Source organism: Columba livia, chromosome 2 (genome assembly GCF_036013475.1).
Source record: "Columba livia isolate bColLiv1 breed racing homer chromosome 2, bColLiv1.pat.W.v2, whole genome shotgun sequence".
Classification (NCBI taxonomy): Eukaryota; Metazoa; Chordata; class Aves; order Columbiformes; family Columbidae; genus Columba; species Columba livia.
The window spans coordinates 60,993,101-61,015,798 of record NC_088603.1 but is presented as its reverse complement, the minus strand read 5'-3'; the positions used below and the strand labels follow the sequence as shown (position 1 = coordinate 61,015,798).

General features: G+C 40.6%; 1 protein-coding gene across 24 annotated transcripts in view; it reads left to right on the top strand.

The window, feature by feature from the left end:
- TNS3 (tensin 3) overlaps nt 1–22,698 on the top strand; it is a 232,459-nt gene that overhangs the window by 197,304 nt on the left and 12,457 nt on the right. For all 24 annotated transcript variants that reach the window (XM_065052142.1, XM_065052139.1, XM_065052143.1 and 21 more), the window contains 7 exons: nt 3,121–3,292; nt 5,698–6,341; nt 6,934–7,020; nt 9,575–9,706; nt 11,648–11,743; nt 14,155–14,232; nt 16,729–16,806. In XM_065052142.1, coding sequence (XP_064908214.1) covers nt 3,121–3,292; nt 5,698–6,341; nt 6,934–7,020; nt 9,575–9,706; nt 11,648–11,743; nt 14,155–14,232; nt 16,729–16,806 — 1,287 coding nt within the window. The remainder of the gene's footprint in view (nt 1–3,120; nt 3,293–5,697; nt 6,342–6,933; nt 7,021–9,574; nt 9,707–11,647; nt 11,744–14,154; nt 14,233–16,728; nt 16,807–22,698) is intronic.

Below are 22,698 nucleotides of genomic sequence, written 5' to 3'. Positions count from 1 at the left end.
CCTCTGAAGGAGAACTTTGATACAACAAATGTTTCACAGCCACATCTGATGTGGCTTCTTGCAAGTCTTCCATTAGGCTGGAATTTTTCAGCATTGCTGAAGCCATCAGAGGATGGATCAGGAAACAAACTGTGAAATTTAAAAGTATTGCACAAAACTTCTTATCCTTTTGCTACTCTTTAGGGCTGGTGGTGGCTCAGTTGCTTTATCTTACTTTATAGCAGTATACTTTTCTGTGTCCATTCAACTCTGTCTGGGTTGCTGCATCCTTCCTGGTGAGTACAGAAGGCATACATTTGCACTGGCTGGATACCCTAGTAAGGCTCCTCTGGGAGGGTGATAACCACCAATTGAGCTAATTTCTTGAGCTGGCAGAGCTTTTCCGCCCTTTCTGAGTGCCCTTCCATGCAAACTGCTGCACAAATGGCCACATCTGGCTCTGTTTGCAGTGCCCAGGTCACTACCATTTTCTAGGCTGCTTTTTTGATAGATATGCAGGTCTGACCCAGGAGCATGAAGAGACATGAACATGAATGATCTTGGTTTTGTCACGTCACTTCTTTAAGTAAGGAGCTGAACTTCTATATTGTCAGTGTTCTCACAAATACAATGGCGTAGATTTAGTAGGGGCCTGCAGCAAGAAGCACTGATGCTTCACAGCAGACAAGCTAGGGAGGGGAGTTTGTACCATGCATAGAGAAATCATGCAGAAGCTATGAGATTGCACTGAGTTAAGGATTCCGTGAGATAAAGGGTTAAGAGCTGACCCGTGAGTGTGGACTCTTCATCAGACAATAGAGAGGATACAGCTGAAATATTCAGCAAGCTTGTTTTTAATAGAAATATAAACAAAGCTGCTTTCATGGGAAGTGCCTTTCAAATGTACTTGTTTCTAGCTTGGGAAGTACAGAGTTTTCATTCTTTCTGCAGATCACATGCCTGGCAGCCAGTGGCTTTTCACTCATAGTCTAGTATTTTACACCTGTGAAAAAGGAGTATGAAAAGAAATGCATCTGTGAGCATGATAGCGGTCGTTCCATCACACAGTGTTCAGTGCTCTAAAGGTAATAGCAACAGTTCAAGGCCTGAAACAGGGAAGAATCAAGTCTTGGTCCATTTCTTCAAGCAAATGCTGTTATTGGTGGGAGAAGGAGAGGACCATGCTGTGCAAATGTCTTAGATTAGCTTTTATGCATATAGCTGAGATTGCATTAGAGTGGGAGAAGATTTTAAGCTCTTTCAGGAGAGCTGCTCCCCTTCTTGCCACCAGGCTTGTGGTAACTGGTGTCCAGTGACTCCTTTATATAGTCTGGTATCAGGGAAGCAGACATAGAGACATGAAAATAAGCAAACATATGGAATTAAGCTTCTGATCACAATTTCAATGACTGCAGGGAATGCTTTAATCTCCCCCATATAGTAGCAGTCATCTCAACCTGGAGTATAATTGGGAGGCATCTGCAGGTTCGTGTGCACAGGTGAGATGTTTGTTGCACTTCATGATATTTTGTCTTACTGGTGCTACTCTCAGTAGATTCTGCTTTTAGCCTAGTGAAAGTGGGTTTTTTGGGGAGGCTCCAGTAGTCTTCAGATGTACAACATAAGTTTGGGCCACCCCCCTTCAACTAATCAGCTTTTTCTCAGATAATAGTTGAGACCAAGTAATATTACTTTATTATATGTTGAAATAATTGCTCAAGGCTTCACATAAATCCTTATAATACTTGTGTAAACAGTCAGACTTGGTAATCCTTCCATAAACAAGCGCCACTGATTTCAGTAGGAATACGGCCTAAATCATGGGTTTATGGAGCCAGCTTTTTCTGTGTTTGCATCAGTATGAGAATGACTGTAATATATATCTGATCTGTTAGATAGATACAGATTCAGATTTCTCTGGCTCTTCCACACCACACACATTTCTTCAGTATTTCCTTAAAGTTCACTTTTATGGCTGGTGTGGATATAGTTAAAGCAATTGGTACAGCTAAAAGACAGCGATGCAATTTTCTGATGTTTCCCTCCTCCAATTAGATGTTTGCTCTGTGCAGTATGTGTGCTATGTGAGGAATTCAGATGGTTTTCAGTCAGACCACTGATTTGCAGATTTTCTTATCTCAGACATTTCTTTTAAGTACCTTGCACCCTCCTCTTCCAAATAATAGCAGAGCCAGGCTTTGCCATGAATCAAAGGAAAAAGAAGACTTATTTAGACTTGTTTCAGTGGTGCTCACAGAAATAATGAGAACCTTCCTCCTTTTTACATTAGCGTTTCATATGGAAAAGATGCATTAACATGATCGTAACTCTGTGCAGGACAGGAATTGTTGAAATTTTAACTTTCTTGTGTGTTTTCTCACCCTCAGTTTTTTGAAGTGTATCTGCTCAAGAGGCAGTAACTGGAGATTGTTTCATCTGTGATCACCTTAATTGCATTCCAGTCCTGCAAGTGTTGAGGGCAATGGAGCTATTCATTGTTGACTTGTTGACTGCCTTTGCACATGCTTTGAGATGTATGAAGGCATTTGTAGTATCTTAGTGCATGGCCTTTTCTCTGGTACAAAATAGTGCCATAGAACCTGAGTTTATGTGAATAGCTGTTGGTTTGCTTTAGCCTATGCCAGAATAATTAAACATAATCCTCATTACAGCTTGACTGGTTATTAAAATGTACCTGTAAAAAAGGGGGATTAAATTGTTCCTGTATAAGGCTCTTCAGTAATAGCATCCACATTATTACTCATCCGAATACAACTGTTTAAACTGTATCCTGTAGTATTTATGTCCAGTATAATTAAGTTGAACATAGTTCAGACTTGAATCAGTATAGAAACCAGTAACTCTGATGCCATTTGCAAACTTTTAGAAAATATTTCCTTTACTTTTTTTGCCTGTGTGGTATGAACAAAATCACACCTGACACCTGTAGCTGTACTCGTAACTAAACCCCATGCCAAACAAATAAAATTTGTTACTGCTCAAACAAATAAAATTTGTTCTTTATAGTCCTGTTAAGAAGAAAATAGGTTGTTCTGCATAAAAATGCGAGTTTGTTGTTTGGGTTTTTTGTTTGTTTGTTTGTTTTTTAACTTGCTTTTTACTTTGTTTCTTTTGCTGCAGAATCTCGAAGTTACACAGAAGCCATTAACCACTCTCTGGTGATGTCTGACAGCACTGTGGACACTAACCCTCCTTTGCTGAGGGCCAGCATGCAGATGGATCCCTCCTTCCAGCACTGTTTTACATCTTCATGTACTGTTTCAAGCAACAGTCCTATTCCAGGAGGAGAAAGGTAGGAAAATATTCTCCTCCTTTATTGTTCAGTTCTCATAACTATGGTTTCCGGCCAAGATACTATGCTTGCATCTTCATTGCACAGCATTTGTCCAAGGACTTTGAGTTGGGTTGTGACACTTCATTATGATGTTGTCCACCAGCTAGAATTTACCATGACACAATTAGCTTTGAAAATAAATAGGAATACCAAAGTAAATAGGAATTTATAGCTCATTTACTTTATTACGTACTACCACAAGCTCATACATATTTTCCTGTGTGCTTAACAAGCTTCTCTAATGCTGTACTGAAAAGCATTTCATGAAATTTCACATTGGAATAAGTTGTGTGTGAGAGAGAGGGAGTACTCTTCTCCCTGCAGTACCTGCATTTCTTCTCAGTAAAATGTCAGAAGATTTGCTTTTGGTAGTGAATAGCTGACTCCCTTTCAACTGCTCAGCAGGCCAAGAGACTTTATTATTTCACGTTGTAGTAAATATTTAGGGCTCTGGACCAGAGCTTGAATAGTTCAGATTTACAAAATAGTCGTCCCAAGGAGCTTACAGCATAAGATGAGAAATAGCAGGAAACACCACAAATGAATGAGGTTCCAGGTTACTGTTAGAAGTTTCAGAAAGCCCTGATGATGGATGGTCAGTCATTAGCTGTGCCCTATATTTCTGTATTACATTGCAGCTGATTAGGTTTCCTTTCCTATCACTCTACACCAACATTCCTTTGTGGCTAATTATCCTATTCTTGTTCTTGGAAAATTGGCTCCGTTTTCACAGTGAGTATGTGGAATGCTGTTGGTTGGTATGTAAGACTCTCAGTGAGGAATTAAGTATGTTGATACCTATTTATCTTTTATTTCTCTTCCCATCTAATTGATTTCATTTTCAATCAGTACTTGCACAGTGAAAGAATGTTTTCATTTTGTGATTCTGAATATGAATCATAGGACTGAACAAAATAGTATTTTTTGAGGAGGAGGCAATTTAACATTTCAAGTGGATATGAAATAGGAACTTATCAGGAAATGCAGTCATTATCAAGTTTACATTCCAACTTCAAACTTTATCTAGAAAATTTTGTTCCCTTCTTTCTAAATATTTTTTCTGTCACATTTCATTTCATCTAGCAGATAGCTACAGCTGTGGGTCTTTTCCTTGCAATTATGTCTTCTTCCATTTGCTTTACTTTCATTTTTTATGGTGCTGCTTCTTTGATCTGTTCAAATCTACTGGTATCAATTCCCACAGCTGCCTTTTAATTAAAAGTCCTTTATATTTTTTATATATATTTTGTATATATATTTTTATATTTTTTTATAAATCTTTCCCCTTTGCAAGCCACAATGAGTATTTTTTTCTCTACATTTATGTTGCTGATAATGTTTTCCAGCTACAGTCTAGAGGCAATTCACTTCTAGAAGAAAGGAGACAATTTAAGCTTTTATCAGATGGTTTCATCAGATGCTTTGTTTGTCTTGTTTAGAAGGATATCTATTATTTTTCACTTGAGTGGGTGGAATTGCTACCCAGTAGCAATCTAATGTTTACTGTTGAAATAATTAATAATTAATAAAGGAAAAAATGTTCCTTCATCAAATAAAGTAACCATCGGACCTGCCTCCGTTCCCTTTTTACTATAAATTTTATTAAAAGAGACCTGATCTAAGAGCTGGGTCTTGTGGACTGTGTTCTTATCATAGTTATTCATTTATTGTGTGATGGTGCACAGCTAACTCCTTAACCCATTTTTAGTTTTGGTTTTTGTGTTTTGGTTTTGGTTGGGTCTTTTTGTTTTTTTTTTATGAGAATAAGATACTCTCTGCCTCTAAGAACTGCTGTGGCAGTGTCAGTTTTCTTCCATAAACCTCTGCCTTTGACAGCAGCCTTGGCTTAAGAAATTTCTGCTCTTTTCTGGGTAGCACCGCACCTCATCATGTAGATATGGATGACATACAGGACCACTGTATGTGAAGCAACGCTGTGAACAGCTTCACTGAATTGATTCATAGTAGAAGTAACCCTCTAAAATGGGGGAAGAGTATTTTTAACTGTGATTAGTTTGATGGCCTGGTTTACAGCACAAACTTAGAAACTATCCCATCAGCATGGCTAGATGGAGGATAAGATAAGGCAGAAAAGTAATGACCTGCACTGAAGGAATGGGTATTCAGGGTGGGGCTGGAATCCCTTGATCCAGCTGCATCACCAGGTCCAGCATGTTGTCAAAGAGCACCCTCAGGTATTGTCCTGGGTGATGTGATTCATTACTTTCAATGATCACTACAGTATGGGTTGTACAGTGACATTTTAAGGGAATGATTTGTCTGTTTAACTTTTGTGTTCAATTTTTGGCTTTTTTTTTTTTTTTTTTTTTTTTTTTTTTTTTTTTTTTTTTTTTTTTTGACAGCTCTTCTGCAACAGAAAGCCCTTGGCTTGAAAGCAACCCTAAAGCTACCCCATCTCTCCAGCTTTCAATGGGAAACAGCAGGCCACCAGGAGGTTACCTTGTACCCTCTGAATTTTCAAATGCCATGCAGGATGTCTCTCTCTTGTCTCATTTCCAAACACCAGGACTGCAAGTCATCACCCTGAGCAGCCTGGAGAATTCACCAGCAGAGCCACAGCAAGAACCTGCTGTCAGCAGCAGTACCCAGGCCTACCTGAGCTACAGCGGGGGCAACATGGGGAGTAACTCCCCCCGAGAGCAGAAACAAGCTAATTTCATAGCCAATGCTAGCATCTCTCCTAAAACTATGAGCTCACCAGTGGCAAATGAAGAGGACAATGGCTTTTTGACACAAAACTTTGTTACAGTGGCCTCTGGACATGACAGGCAGAACAGTGTGGTTCAGCAGCACCGTGGAGGGAACATACATGCTCAACCGCCTCTTCCAGAGAAAAAGAGGTCCTCTGAAGGAGACCGTTCCTTTACCTCTGTGTCACCTTCTTCAAGTGGCTTCTCTAGCCCCCACAGTGGAAGCACAATCAGCATCCCCTTCCCAAATGTCCTCCCAGATTTCTCAAAAATGTTAAGCACTTCCCCAGTGCCAGGTAGGTTTTGCATCAGAGATATGCAAAATACATTAGATTTCATGTGAGTTTATAAAAACACTTAGGTGACTTTAAAAGGGGGGTGGAGAGTAGGAAGCAATGGAGTTTAAGTGGCATAGAGGACGTAAATGTTTGCAATAAGTGGCACCAGTTCACTGGCTTTGGATGTTCTGTTCAGAACAAGGTTGCAGAATTCTTTCTGTACTTCCAGCCAAAGGCAGCCTACCTTTCGAACTGCCAACCACAAGTTTCTTTTAATAAGAGCTGGGTTCTCTTTGCGCCTTTCTAGACTTGTGCCAAGAATAGTTAAAAATGTGTGTGTTCACTGGATGCTATTGAGAAGCTTTGTATTTAATACAGCTTTATAAATGCAATAGGTTTTTTATGTGTTTCGTAAACTTCAATAATACTTTCAGAATCTTAGTGTATGGCATTATATTTGCTGTTTCTAAATCAGTTCAGAGTTTCTCTAGATTGTCCTTCTGATCATGAGTTTTTTAAATAATTAAGGTGATTGAAAATTGGAACAAATATAAAATGCTTTTGAATGTAAAAAAATTTCTTGATGTTTTTTTTCCCTTTTATTTCACAGAGAACACAACTGATAAGCATGTGACTGTAAAATTTGTCCAGGACACATCCAAGTTCTGGTACAAGCCAGATATTTCAAGAGAACAAGGTATATCAACTGATACATGTTCTGTCATATCCACTCACAGAAAGGCTAGTTGGTGATTTCTTAAATTTTTTTGATGCATACCTAATGTCTAAAAGAAATACAAGAAGAAATAAAAAACCTAGAAGGGCCACAGGCAACCTCACTGAATTTCTTTTATCCAAAAGCTGAATTTGAGCATGGAGGGCAGCCAAGTAGTCCTTAAAAATATTCAGTTAATCAGACGAATTATTAGCGTAACTGAACTAAGTACAAAGTAATTTAAATCTGCCTGTGGTATCTGCTGCAAATGTACTTTATTGTAAAGCTCTGGTTTTCGGAATGACAGATGTGCAGGATGCAATACCAAACAACTGTCTGCTCTCAGAAACTGAGTACAAGTGTGTTGCTGTAGCGTGATCTCAGCCATGTGTGTTTCACTGCACAGATAATAAGTTGAGAGATGCTAAATATCAGAGAATAATTCATTAGCTGAAAGTCATCATAAAACTCTCCTCATGTACCAGTCATTCTGTAGCTTCAATTTCATTGTCAGCTGAAAGTGACATAGATTATTTCTTAAAGGTCACGAAATAACACTCCCATGGAACATCTTAATGATGTACAATCTAGATATAGTACGTCTATGTGTAGATGTATTATTGAAGAAGATGGAGAAAGCTTTTATTATGTATGTGAAAATGTATACGTATGTACTTATATTCCTTGTCTCAGCAACAATGCGTAAATAAATCATGCTGGGTGCTTTGCAGATGCAATTGGTCTGATGGTCCTTGTGTCTGAATTGTATTTAGTGAGTTATGGCAGAATTTTAAGCTGATATACTTAAAATTCAGTTATCAAAAAGGAAAAATTACTAACTGGTTCTGCATTGGGAATGAAGTTTATGCTGAACCAAAATACCCTTCAGCTATTGGCAAACAATGAATTGCTATGTCTGTGTAGTTCATAGTTTCTCAAAGTATGAGGATGCCTCTTGTAATGTAGTGGTAAATATGAGCCATGGGGACTAAAGATCATAGAAAACAGATCATTAATTCGTTTTACTGGTCCTTTCACTCCAGTCCCTTTCCTCTTCTCTGCTCCCCACCCATAATGAGAACTGAGTCTTTAAATGTGCAAAAAAAAAAAAAAATGTCTGGACTTGATGTGAATGCAGAAAATAAAGGAAGTTTAAACCTAGCTGCTTGAACAAATGAAAAGAAAATCCTCCCAACCTTTCAGTATGTGTCTTTTCACCCTACCAATTAAAATTCCTTTTTTAAAAAGTGTTTTAAGATCCTGTTGCTGAGGAGGGGAAGCACTTGTTCTTTTTTCTTGTGCTTAATGGGCTCCTTCTGTGACAAATGATTACTGTCCTGTGGACTTAGTAGTGTTATGTGAGTATTGCTCAACTGTAGGGTTTTATATGTTCATCCTCCTCTCAACACATGGCAGGTTATTGTAAAAATAGTTGTTTTCTTCACCATCTGACAGGTGAACGGAATATGTACACGTTTGCTTTACTCACTTAAACGGGAGATACAATTATGTCTGTATTTTCACGATTTTCTATTATTACTCTTTTTTTTGTGGAAAAAAAGGTGTGTGTATGATGTAATTATTGCTCAGGCAATGGCATAAAGCCACTGCAAAATACAAGTTCATGCCCCATATGCATAATCTCCATGTTCTGTGTATACAGACATTTAAGGACTCCAGGGTCAAATCTGAGCTTTTTCTGGGGTTTCTTTGAAGACTTGGTGATCATTAGAAATTCTGGAAACAAACTCAAGTATTTCCAAAAAGTTTCATTGGGGGGGGGGGGGGGGGCGGAAAAAGATGGAAGTGTTTAAGGTCAAATGAAAAACAATCATTAGATAAACCTTTTGCCATTTTTCAAAGTGAGTTTAAGATTTTCAGCTACTGGATTTCGAAGTCTGCAGCAGACTCATGTAAAGCAAGACTAGTTTCCCTGCAAATGGTTCCTCCTGGGGAGGACTTCATAGAACACTGCCAGCAGAGATCACAGGATATAGATGTGAATTATTTCAATGCCTGGACAGTCAAAGAGCAAATATTCACTTACCTTCCTTTCTTTTTCTTTAAAATTACTAGGGAAGTGAGACTGCTTTGCAGGGACAGAAACTTGGTGGTGAACAAAAATTGATCCGGTCTACCCGTTGAAGTAGCATAGGAAAACAGTGCTGTTTAGTCGGCCTGGAAGTTACAGAGCGCTGCGCTCTCTGTCATGCTTCTAACAAGTTGACAAAATGTAGGCAGAAATCATCTTGTTCTTGTTCTTGGTTGTAGGAATCCTGGTGGGACCTGCATGTCCTTCTCAGTTTAAAAATCAGGTTTATCTTGAAATAAGTATCTGTGAGATTTGCATAAGATGTTTCCACTCAGATCGCCCAAATATGCTTGATTGTATTCTGTTGTACCGCAATGGAGACAGAGAAAAGGATCTCAGTTACTTCAGTCTCCTTTTAATTACAGATTTGCACTTCTGTGCTTTTTGGGTGTCTGCATTGCTCTGAAACTGGTTTTTTTCTCTCTTTCCTGGAATCCATCACAGCCATTGCTGTTCTCAAGGACAAGGAACCTGGATCATTCATTGTTCGAGACAGTCACTCTTTCCGGGGAGCCTATGGGCTAGCAGTGAAAGTTGCTACACCACCTCCTTCTGTGCTGCAGTTAAACAAAAAAGGTACTGTATGCCTTCTGTCTATTACTTAGCAAGCCATACAAAGTAGTCCTTCTTACTGGGTAATAATCTGGAGGAATCTCCCCTCGTCTAATAAAAGCAACTTGAATGACAAGCTCCATTTGGTACCTTGTTAAATGAGACTGGATAAGATGTTTGTTGTACTTTACGTAGTTTAACCATGGCTTAGAAATGTATGTTCATTGTGGCTGTGCATATATTGTACCTTATTAACCTATCAAAAAAGCAGAGTCTGTAATGGGTCCTCCATAGAAATCAGAAGTCTGCATCTGATCCACATACCACCATGTAAAGTTTTCATTTGGCTGGAAAGTTAAATATTTTTTACCTCAGGGTTTTGTTCTGAGACGGTTTTACATTAGATATAAATCTGAAAAGGTTACCCTAGGGAAAGTTGGCTCCATTTGTACTACTGCAGGGGTAGCGAGGTGGTTTTCCTTGCTGCTGTTTTCCTTTTACACATGTTATTATGTTTCATTAGTACATGCTGCCTGGCAAGGTAAGCAACTGAGATCACAAGAAAGCTGTGATTCTTAGTGTCATGGTTATGGAAGTGTGGTTTTGTCTGTTGGTTGGTTGGTTGGTTGGCTGACTGTTGTGGGTTGCGGGGGCGGGGGTGGTTAAGATTTCATGCTTACTCTGGGTCAAGGTTAGCAGTGCACCTCTATTACAATAACACTTTCAAATTTTATACCTTAATCTGGTATTTTGAGACTGCGATGTCTTATATAATGAAGACAACAGGGGTGCACTGCGATGGTGTGGTAGCAACAAGGAGGCAGATGGAGAGTGATTGTAGGCGTTTTTAGTAATTTTTTTTATCATCAGACCAGTGGAGTCCAGGAAGGCATGGAATTTCAAACTCTACTAGCCTTCAAGAGTCATTTTATGTTAGTTGTGCCACAGGCAAGTGATAGTAAGAGATAATTCCTGTTGAGACTGCGGCGTTCTTACACTTGACAAATTTGTTCAGTCTCCTGCAGGGTTTCTTGTTCCAGGATTCCCCTTCCCACATACCCTTGAAGTAATTTTTTTTTAATACCATGAGAGTATAATGGCAAGGAGTTAGTTGTTTGAGAAGGTGATCTTTGCAATATTTGTTTGCATAGAACTTTCTGCTATCCACATTAATGTGTTTATCTGTATCAGGCTGAAAGACAAACTTCATGTCATGTGTTTCCTGGACTGTGGCTGATAGGTCAGAGTCAGAGGGACCGTTTGTGTTTGTGGCTCTTTTAAGGTTTGAATGGTTGGTTAGCTTTGTTCTGTTGCTATGAAATAACCCTTTAATTATTTGGAGAGAAATTCAGCTTATAGCCAGGTGTGAAATACTGTGAACCAGTCTTTCAGTAAATAATTAAGTTGACTTTATTATATGTGTGCATACGTATGTATATGTTTAAAAGAATGCTAAATCTCAAGGGAGTTTTTCATATGCCTCTTGGATTTTGGATCTTCTCATTGCATCCAACTTAACAATTTTGGTTTGTCCTAGATTCCTGAGAGATAAAAACTGTCTTTAAAAATGTAGTGAAACCTGAGTGTTTCATGTAGTTGTTTGTTTTCAGGAGCAAAGGCTTAGTGTAAAACTGCAAACAGTTTAATACTTAAAAATTCACTGTGAGACTTGGCATCGTTGTTGTTTTGGGTTGTGTTTTTTTTGTGTTTTTTTTTGTTTGTTTGGGTTTTTTTGTTTGTTTGTTTGTTTTGTTTTTTGGGGTTTTTTTTGTTTGTTTTTTTTCAAAATGGCCTCTTAACTACAGATTGAAACCTGCATCAGAGCAGGTCTAATGTGTTCTTTACATACTGTGTATAAAACATTTGGTGGTAATGTGGAAATCTGCTTCATAAAGACCTGCTAATTTGTGAGACTGTCTGTTCATTGCTTCTCTTCATGAGCTTTCTGTTTCTTTTTCAACACAGTTGGAGATTTGTCTAATGAACTTGTAAGGCATTTTCTGATTGAATGTACTCACAAGGGAGTACGCTTGAAAGGATGCCCAAATGAACCATATTTTGGTAAGTACTGTGCATCACAGGGACACAGAAAATGGAGACTGTTTGCTTTTGTCAGAGGTGTTTTATAGACTTGAGTGAAAAGGGAGATAATACTTTGCTCAAGTCCTGATGGTTTCTGTAGGAACCCATGCTAAGGTTATAGGAGCCTTGTACACATTTACCTTAAGTATATGTGCAGGGCACTCTAACATAGATACACACGACCAAGCATCAAGCAGTCAGGCTTGTCTGCCACTACGAGTGCTGCTGCAGGCAGCTGAGCTAGATGACTGTGATGTGCCTTATTGATTCAGGACCTTTGCCTTATTTTGTCCTGCACTATATAGTTATACTGTATACACTAGCTGGCTAAAATGGCACCAGAGTGGGACATTCACAAGGTAACATAATGCTCCATCAGCCTACCTAATGTGCTGTGATGAATGCACGTTACCTGTTGTGGCAAACAGCAAAACACCTACCTACCTGCTCGCTCATTTGCCCTCCTCAGTAGGGCAGGAGGGGAAAATAAGATGAGAAAGCTCATGGGTTGAGATAAAGACAGGGAGGTAGCTAACCAGTTATTGCCATGGACAAAAGAGACTCAACTTGGGGAAAATTTTTGCCAATTAAAATCAATATTCAGGTAGTGAGAAACAAAGAAAAAAACCAACACTTTTCCTTCCATTTTTCCTGAGATGAACTTCACTGCTTCCCTCAGACAGGGCAGGAAGGGGTGAGGGGCATATGGTCATTACAGAACAGTTCCTCTCTGCTGCTCAGTTCCTCTCGCACTTTTTCCCTGCTGAGGTGTGGGCTTCCCACATGGGCTGCCATCCTTCCAGAAGAAAATCTGCTCTAGCATGCGCTCTCCATGGGCCACAGTTCCTTCAGGAAATGTCTGTCGGCTCCAGTGTGGGGTCCTCCACAGGCTGCAGGATAGGGCATGTCAACTTGGATGCCTGGAGCACCTCCTCCAACTCTGGTGTTCCCTCTGCTGTGTCCCACCCTTTTTGTTCCCTTCTTGTCTCTGTACTGCCTTTTCTGTCCTTTCCTGTTGTGGTGGTGTTTTGTTTTTTGTTTTTTTTCCCAGAGGCATCCCACCCGTGGCTCAGCAGTGCCCTGCATTGGGTGTGGAGCTGTCTGTGTCCCTGGCCTCTTCCCACAGAGGTCACCCTGCAGCCCTTGTACCCCTTGCTACGAGCCTTCTCACATACACTCAATACAGCCATGAATAGGTTGTCTCATTTAGCATAAAATGAAAATGAAAAGTCTTATGTAGAGGTGGATTGAATTTTGTCACTGTTTGACATGAGACCTGTTTCAAATCAGAATTTTTAGCCCTGTCCTACTTTGATCTTGAAGTACCTGTTTATGGCACATATGTAGCTCTACTAATGATTTAGTTTGAGCATCTCCTAATTTTTCAATGTCTACAGCCTCAACACTGCTTCAAAAAGTAGGTGGGCAGGCACTGTCACACAGCTCTATGGATAACACAATGAAGGACTGGTAGTGTCAGTTGGTCTTTGCATTTTTGTGAGACCATTGCAGGACTGGGTCATCTTTCCATTTCAAATCAGTTTTCGATGGGCTGTAAAAATGAGGTTGGATTTGGTTGAACTGTGATTTTTTTTAAATGCATGATTATAATGTTCCGTGTTTGTTAGTAAACAGGATCAAAGGTTGGCTTTTTATACAAACAGACCAGTGAACATTATGCCTTTCTCTCACTCCTTAGAGGATGATCTCACGTGCTAATATGAGGAATAACTAATGTTTAATTATTTTAATTAAGCTAAGTCCAAATTACAAAAGTGATTTTGAATAGAAAATAATAATTTAATAGATAATGCTTTGTACATCACTGCTGCATTGAATGGAGGTTTTATCTAGACCATCTTTTTTAGTTTTATAAGCACAAAATAGAGGTGCGTGTAGACAAAGGACTAGACAGTGGAGACTAGGTGAGTAAGGCAGAATTCCTTGCTCATTGTCTACCTCATCACATAGTAGGTGCACAAGGGCTTGATGCTATCTTGATAAGATTTTACTACATATAATGTAGCAGAAGTTAAGAGCATCGAAAGAAATTTGCTGACTTACTTTGTTTTGTCATTTTTTCCTCTTTCTCCATTTGAAGCAAAGCCATTTAGGTTAGGATTTAAGCAGTGTATTTAAGCAGGGACAGGGAGCATATGATTGTGATTAATGATTTCAAGTATATCCAACTGTGATAGTGTTGGGAAACACGAATACACTAAAGCTGACTGAAGAAGGTCTTGGCTTAGGTGCCAAGAGAATATTTTTAAATAGCGGGGTGGAGGGGAGGCCCCTTGGTCTATAGAATACTTAAAGGCCAACATAGCTGTTAAGCATTCATGTTGTTCTCCAAGTTAACCATGTGTGTCTTGTTACTCTTCTGACCACAGGAAGTTTGACAGCTCTGGTGTATCAGCATTCCATCACTCCACTGGCATTGCCCTGCAAGCTCCTTATCCCAGACAGAGGTATGCTTGTTAAAGTACAGAAGAGATGCACCCAACCAAGCTCTTCTTTAAAGTGTCAGTGTCTAAAGGCAGGTGAATGTGTCAAAAGTCAAGATCTAAGCAAGAATGCACAGAGAAGGAAGCTGTATTTTAAAGGTGGTTCTTCAGTACTGCTGACGGCCCTTACTCAAGCTGTGGTTGTGAGCAGACTCGTACTGTGATAATCCAGTCATAAACATGTGTCATGGAAATCACAGTAATCTAGCATGTAAGAAGACAAATGTACTTCTCAGACATGGAATTATGCCCATGTATGGTTAGATGTAACCACTCATTCAGGTCTGGGTAGCAAAAGGGCTTTAGGGAAGACAAGTAGATAAAGGACAGAAGGTGCCCTGGGTGTGACACTGGCAGAAAGGAAGTAGCAACTTACATAGGTCCGAATATTGTTTAAGTAAATGATCGAAAAGCCTGTGCTGCATCATGGGACTGTAATTCTAATTTTGGTTGTGGTAATTTCGTAAACCACTCTAAGACAACAGCAAAAGCTATGCTTGCCCCATAATTCAGTTGTCTGTTAATCTCCCACATGAAGTTAACACCAGATGTAGTATTGAAATGTTAAACATTCTTGTGGTTTTCTACTGAACTCTTTAAACTTTTGTTAAAGGCTGTATATCAGTGTTCAAACATAGCATTTGAATTATGCAGGTACGTTAATGAAACTGTTTAGCACAAAAACATTCTATGGTAGATGTGACCAGAGATCTTGTTATATGGCAAACCAGTGTGGTAGGTGGGCTTTTTCTCTTTATCTTTGTCACTTAAAAGGGAAAGCTCCTTCTCTTCTGGCAGAGGTACAGGACTGAAAATTTGCCTTGTCCTGAAAAAGCATGCCACAGTGAAATTTTATTTTGGATTTATTTTTGAATCATACGTTTTAAGATGATCTTCTGTGCTTACTGATACTAGACACAGTGTGTGGAGTTATTTAAAGCACATGGATAACTCTAAATGTATTAACAGTGTCGCACTACTGCTCTTTTCCTCATTTGGATGTCTTCAAAGACAACAGGAATCATGTTGAATGCAGCAGTGAGTGAGATCGTTTTACATGCATTTATATAACCAAAATAGAATCATAGAATGTCCTGAGTTGCAAGTGGCCCACAAGGATCATTGAGTACAACTCCTGCCCCTGCATGTGACAACCCCACAGTTCACACCATGTGTCTGAAGGCTTTGTCCAGTCTCTTCTTGAACACTGTCAGGCTTGGGGCCATGACACCTCCCTGGGGAGCCGGTTCCAGTGCTCCACCACCCTCTGGGGGAAGAACTTTTTCCTAGTGTACAACCTAAATCTCCCCTGGCACATCTTTCTGCCATTCCCTCAGGTTCTGTCACTGGTCACCAGAGAGAAGAGATCAGTGTCTGCCCCTCCTCCCCTTGTGAGGAAGCTGGAGCCGCCATGAGCTCTCCCCTCAGTCTCCTCCAGGCTGAACAAACAAAGTGAGTTTAGCTGCTTCTCATACTGCTTCCCCTCCAAACCCTTCAACAACTTCATGGCCCTCTTCTGGACACTCTCCAGTAGTTTTATATCCTTTTTGTCCTGTGGCGCCCAGCACAGCACACAGTGCTCCAGGTGAGGCCGCACCAGTGCAGAGCAGAGCGGGACAATCACCTCCCTCGCCCGGCTGGCAATGCTGTGCTTGGTGCACCCAGGACACGGTTGGCCCTCTTGGCTGCCAGCGCACACTGTTGGCTCATGTTCAACTTGCTGTCAACCAGAACCCCCAGATCCCTCTCCATGAAGCTGCTTTCCAGCATCTCGTTCCCCAGTTGGTATATATAGCCAGCGTTGACATGTCCCAGGTGCAAAATGTGGCACTTGCTGTTGTTAAACTTTATGCAGTTGGTGACTGGTCTTTGCTAATAGGAAGAGAATAACATACTGATGGACTGTTTTCTCACTAATTTTAACAGAAGATTGGGAGGCAAGCATTCTACTGAGGTCTTAATACTTCAGATGTTTGTTTTCTACATAAGTATGAAGAAAGAAGGATTATGTTGTCATCTTCTGAATCAAAATACAAATAATTGATTTCATCATAGTATCACAAAGTCTTTTCTGCCTAAGTTAGTGTAAATTATGCAAATTAAATGAGAATTAAAACTGCACTATTCAAAAAAAAATGAGGTTGTAATAAGGGAATATAACTACTAGTATTGTTTTATGTGACATCATGTGTGTCCCTGCAAGATATGGTATGTAAGTTATGTCTCTTACTGTCAGAAAATAAAGGTTGAGCATCCCTTCTGCAGCACTGGAGGCAAAAAAACTGATGCAGCACAGAAACCACAGGAACGATTATAGCTGCAGATACAAGATTGTTTAATGTTTTTGGCCAAGAGCTGTCCAGTAAACAAGATTGCGATTACAAAAGCTAAACTCATACTTAACCATGTGCATTGATTTGTCAATTCAAGTCCAAACAAGACAGTGCTTTCTGTTTGCAGATCCCTTGGAGGAGATAGCAGAAACATCTCCACAAACTGCAGCAAATTCAGCAGCGGAGCTTCTCAAACAGGGTGCAGGTCTGTTGAACTTTTTCCTTGCATTTGACTGCCACCAAATTTTGTGTCTCACAGACTGTGAGAAGCTGAAGCTTAGACTGGACTGAAGGATTTTTAAGGGAACAGTTAATTTAGAGTGCTATATAGAAGTGTAAAGGACACCTTGAGGATCTGTACCAAATTCTTTCTGTTTTCTGCAACTAGCTTCTAAGTTCTACAACTCTGTGTTTGCTTTCTACTTGTGTCTCCCATGAGAATATGAGGTACACACAGGTTGGTTCAAGCACAGCAATTTTTAAGTGGTGATATTGTTTTAATAACTGATTAACATAAAAAAGATATTTTCAACATGTAGTTGCAGTGGTTCATGAATTATGTCTGAGGCCTGCAAAAATCAACTAAGGAAAGTGTTCAGTAAGGCTAAGTTCTCAGCATAGGGCTCAACAGTACCACTGGAAGATGCTTACTGTCCCGTCAATCTGAAAAAAAATATATTGAAAAACATTGCCCTGTGCTTCACTTGATGCTGCATGTTATTGGGAAATGTCCAGTATCTTTTCCATTGGATGCTGTTTTATGGATTGTCATGCATACTGCAGCATACATTTTGGCAAGTGAAGTTGTCTTACTGTGACCTTATTGATGTGGCAGAAGAACCCTGACAAGATGACCTCCAAGTGATGTGGTACTGTGCATTGGTTTCAAACCAATTCTCAAACAGAGGTATTCGCAGCAGCTGTGTAGAGATGTGCTCTGCTTCTCATCTGCTTTGTTTGTGTGCAGTTGACCCAGAGGCAACTAGTGAAATAGCTTGTCTGAAAAAATGTGATAGCATCTTAACCCATGATGATTGGACACAATACTCTGAGTAGTACCCTTTCGTAATCTGAAGCCTGTCCTTAGTAGAAGTGCAGTCACTATGTCATTCCTCTGTCCAGTGGGCATGCCCATGGTATTCTATGTGCACCCTCCCATGGTCCCTGTTTTTCAGGCTGTTATGCATTCTTCCCAGGATCTGTCTGTTCACCCTATTAGTCACATTAGAGCAGGAGAATACATTTGTTGCTGTCCTTTAAGTTTAGCCTACCAGTGGAGTCACAAGCAGAAGGGTTGTGGCCAAGCATGCCCTATATAAGAACGCTGCCTCATAGCCTTCCTCCATTTTAGGGCACTTCTGAAGGAGGCAGTTGCCAAGCTGAGCAGCTTTGGAGAGTAGGAGTGTTGCTTCTTGCTTGTACAGCAGTCTACTTTGACTTAAAAATTTGAAGTATCACTTTGAGTGCAGTAATCAAGCAGGAATGTATGGCTGAGGCAATGGCAAGCCTTTGCAAGGCAGTGCCAGGACTGAGCATATGTTGGGTTTTCTGTCTGCCAGTGCTGGTAGTGTTTGTGGCTAACAGGATAAAAAACAAGGAGAAAAAATTTTTGTAGAATTTTCCCTCTTGAAAACCCAGTGAAGGGGGCATGTGTTGTCTTTTGAGAAACATTTGTTTTTCCTTGCTCACGCAATGCTTTTCAAAGAAAAAGGAATAATTCTTACTGGAGTTGAGGCAGTAGTCAGATCCTTATGGGGGCTGTCACATCATGGATTACTTGGGGATCTTGGCACACTGTTTTTTTTTGTTTGTTTGTTTGTTTTTTTTCCTGTTTTGTTGCTTTTGGTTTTAAATAAGGTTTGGGACCTGAAGAGATAAATGAGCTATGAATGATTCTTAAAGGTTGGGGTTTTTTTTGCCTTGACACATCATTTCCCACTGATTTTCTGTGTGTCATAGTGACATTTAAGTTGTGGAGTTCAACATAGAAGTGCAGACCCAAACCATGTAAATTGTTTCTTTTCCAGCTATCTGAGCTTGTGTGAGCACCTGCAGTTCAGTCAAAGCAGATGCACTTTTTCCCTATCCTGCCTTACCTCACTCTTCTACTCCACAAACAAAAACATGAAGATGTGTTTTCCTAGGATGATAATTTTTTATAGATGTCTGAGTAACCTAATGAGCATTTCCAGCCGTTGTCTAAATGCAGAAGCTGAACAGAAATCCTTTGCTTCTTAGAGTGACAAATGAAGACTAGGAACTATACAGATAAGTGGCTTTTCCCTAGAACAAACCTTGCTTTATTAACCTTCCTGTTCAGCAGCAAAATTTTCTGCCCCAAATAAAACCTGGTTCTTCCTAGATGTTTCCACTAATACAGTCAAGGGACTAAGCATTCTGAATGAAGCACATTCACAGTCTAAAAGCAGCAGGGGTTATTCAAAATGGCCGCATTTTGTAGCTATTGGTGGTACCATGAATGTGACCACAAAATGCTACCTGTGGGAGACGAGAGCAGCGACATGGCAGGGCAATTGCATTGCACAGAAGACATAGATGTAGGTGTTTTCCTTTTGTTCTAGCCTTGAGTATGATTTCAGTGGGATTGCTGCCATTCGATACCTCATCAGACCACGCATGATGTTCTTAAAGGAGAAATCTTTTCAGTCTTCCTCATTACCTTTCCTTTCCTGTAATGTCCTTTTTAAGCTGACATTTTTACACTTTGCAACACTTTTGAAGAAGGTTCCTTTTTTTTTTTTTTTGTGCTACAGAAGGGACCCACTTTATTTGGTGATAGCTTTTGAACTATCACATTGAGGGCCATCTGGACAAAATGTTTGGCTATTTGTTTAGAAACAAAACACAATTTGTTGACAGCACGGCAGAAGAGGAAGGGAGAACCTTCATCTGAGTCTCAGAAGTGGTGAGGAGCGTGACTGTGAAACAAGGCGAGCTGCCTGTGGTGGGAAAGGCTGACAGGATAATGAAGAACTTTAGATCCATACCAAACATGCACAGTAATGATGTGAGGGGAAGAGAGCTTATGGTTTGGAACGTTATTCACAATTTTGAATATGCATTGAAGAAAGCTGTTAAGCAAGGAAGGCCTCACTGAACTTGCCATTCATAGTCTTAAATCCCCCTCTGCATAAATTGTATAGTAGTTGATTCAAGCAAAGGTTATTGAAAATATCACACCGATGTGCAAATACATTTGGGAAATTTCACACAGTTCAAATCTCTGAATTGCTTCTTTCACTCAGAGACTCCAGAGCTTGAAGTTACTGGGCTGAAGTTCTTCATGCTGGAATCAAACTTAATGTTTTTGATTCCAAAACAAACTTTTATGTAATTGAGACTTAGGCAGTCTTTAACTGTTATGATTGCTTGTTTTTTTTTAAAGTGCCAATATCTAGCTGCATTTTATGTAGATAGTCACAGGAGAAAGCTTTAGTCAGATTACAGAATAGCCAAATGAAAAGAGAAGCTATTAGATTTAATTTAAACTTTGCTTTTATAGGAAGGTTGGAAAGCCAAGTTAAACTGCTAAATAAATGAAATATTAGCATGGTAATTTGCATGTGTCGGCTGCCAGAATTGTAAATTCTGTTCTGGATACATAAACGTTTTTACCAAAACACAAAGTCTGTTGCTACCAATGTTTAGCTATAGATATGTTTAATCATTCTTGCTTGTGCTGTAGAGTGAGACTAAGAAGGCTTTTCAGCTTCAAAAATGTTCTTAATCTCCTTGTAAATTTGACTTTATACCACAGTACCAAAGTAATTAAGCATGTGAATCACAGAATGGTTGGGGTTGAAAGAGACCTCTGGAGATCATCTAGTCCAGCCCATCTCCTAAAATAGGTTTAACTAGAGCAAATCACACAGGAATGCATCCAGAGAAAGAGACTCCGCAACCTCTCTGGGCAGCCTGTTCCAGTGCTCTGTCACCCTCAAAGTAAAAAAGTTTCTTCTCGTGTTCAGATGGAACCTCCTATGCTTCAGTCTGTACCCGATGCCACTCATCCTATCATTGGGCACCACTAAAAAGAGTCTAGTCTCATTCTCTTGACACGCACCCTTGCGATATTTATAAGCATAAATAAAATCCCTTCTCAGCCTTCTCCAGGATGAACAGACCCAGCTCTCTCAGTCTCTCCTCATAAGAAGGGTGCTCCAGACCCCTAATCATCTTCGTAGCCCTCCAGTAATTCCCTGTCCTTCTTAAACTGGGGAGCCCAGAACTGGATGCGGCATTCCGAGATGTGGCCTCACCAGGGCAGGATAGAGGGGGAGGATAACCTCCCTCGACCCTGCTGGTCACACTTTTCTTAATGCACCCCAGGATACCTTTGGACTTCTTGGCCACAAGGGCACATTGTTGATTCACGGTCAACCTGTTGTTGACCAGAGCTCCCAGGTCCTTCTCTGAAATGCTGCTTTCCAGCAGGTCCACTGCTAACCTATACCCATGCCCGGGGTTACTCCTCCCCAGGTGCAGGACTCTGCACTTGCCTTTGTTGAATTTCATCAGGTTCTTCTCTGCCCAGTCATCCAGCCTGTCCAGGCTCCAGCCTCACTTATTAGTAGCACAAGCCTTCTGGTGTATCAACTCTTCCACCCAGTTTGGTATGATCACAAAACTTGCTGAGGGTGCACTCAGTCTCTTCATCCACGTCATTGATGAACAGGTTGAACAGGACTGAATACAGTACTGATCCCTGGGGAACCCCACTAACTACAGGCCTCCAGCCAGACTTTGCACCATTGATCACAACCCTCTGAATTCTGCCGTCCAGCCAGTTCATGATCCATCTCACCATGCACTCATCCGGCCCGTACTTCCTGAGCTTGCCTATGACGATGTTGTGAGAGACGGTGTCAAAAGCCTTGCTGAAGTCAGGGTAGACAATGTCCACTGCCCTCTCCTTGTCTACCCAGCCAGTCATACCATCATAGAAGGCTATCAGGTGGGTCAAACATGATTTCCCCTTGTTGAATCCGTGTTGACTACTCTTGATAATCTTCTTTTCCTCCACATGCTTGGAGATGACATCCAGAGTGAGCTGTTCCATCACCTTTCCAGGGGTTGAGGTGAGGCTGACTGGCCTGTAGTTTTCCTGGGTCATCCTTCTTGCCCTTTTTAAAGACTGGAGTGATGTTGGCTTTCTTCCAGTCCTCGGGCACCTCTCCTGTTATCCAAGACATTCCAAAGTGGTTGGAGAGTGGCTTTGCAATAACATCAGCCAACTCTCTCAGTACTTGTGGGTGCATCCCATCAGGGCGCATGGATCTGTGGATGTCCAGTTTGTTTAAATGATCTCTGAACTGATTCTCCTCAACCAAAGGAAAGTCTTCCATTTTCCAGACTTTCTATCCTATCTCTAGAGTCTGAGATTCCTGAAGGCCTGTCTTAGCAGTAAAGACGGAAGCGAATAAGGCTTTCAGTAACTCTGCTTTCTCTGTGTCTTCTGTCACCAGGACACCCACCTCATTCAGCAGCGGACCCACATTTTCCCTAATCTTCCTTTTGCTGCTGATGTACTTGAAGAAACCTTTCTTGTTGTCCTTAACATCCCTGGCCAGATTTAATTCCAAGTAGAGTTTGGCCTTCCTCATGACATCTCTGCATACTCTTAACAGCCACCTTATATTCATCCCAGGTGGTCTGTCCCTTTTTCCACGTTACACGAACACCCTTCTTCTGCCTGACTTCTGATGTGAGCTCCTTACTCATCCATGCTGGCCTCCTAGTACATTTACTTGATTTCTTCCTCATAGGGATGCATTGGTCTTGATCTTGAAGGAAGTGATGTTTCAATATTACCCAGTTCTCTTGGACCCCACTACCTTCTAGAGCCCTAGCCAGTGGGATTCTTCCAAGCAGGACTTTGAGGAAACCAAAGTTTTCCCTGCTGAAGTCCATGGTTTTAGTCCTACTTTTTGCCCTGCTTCCTGCACGCAGGATCCTGAACTCCGCCATCTCGTGGTCACTGCAACCAAGTTTGCCCCCAGCCCTCACATCTCCAACCAGTTCTTCTAGGTTTGTTAGGACAGGTTCCAGTAGCACCTCGTTGGCTCCTCCACCACCT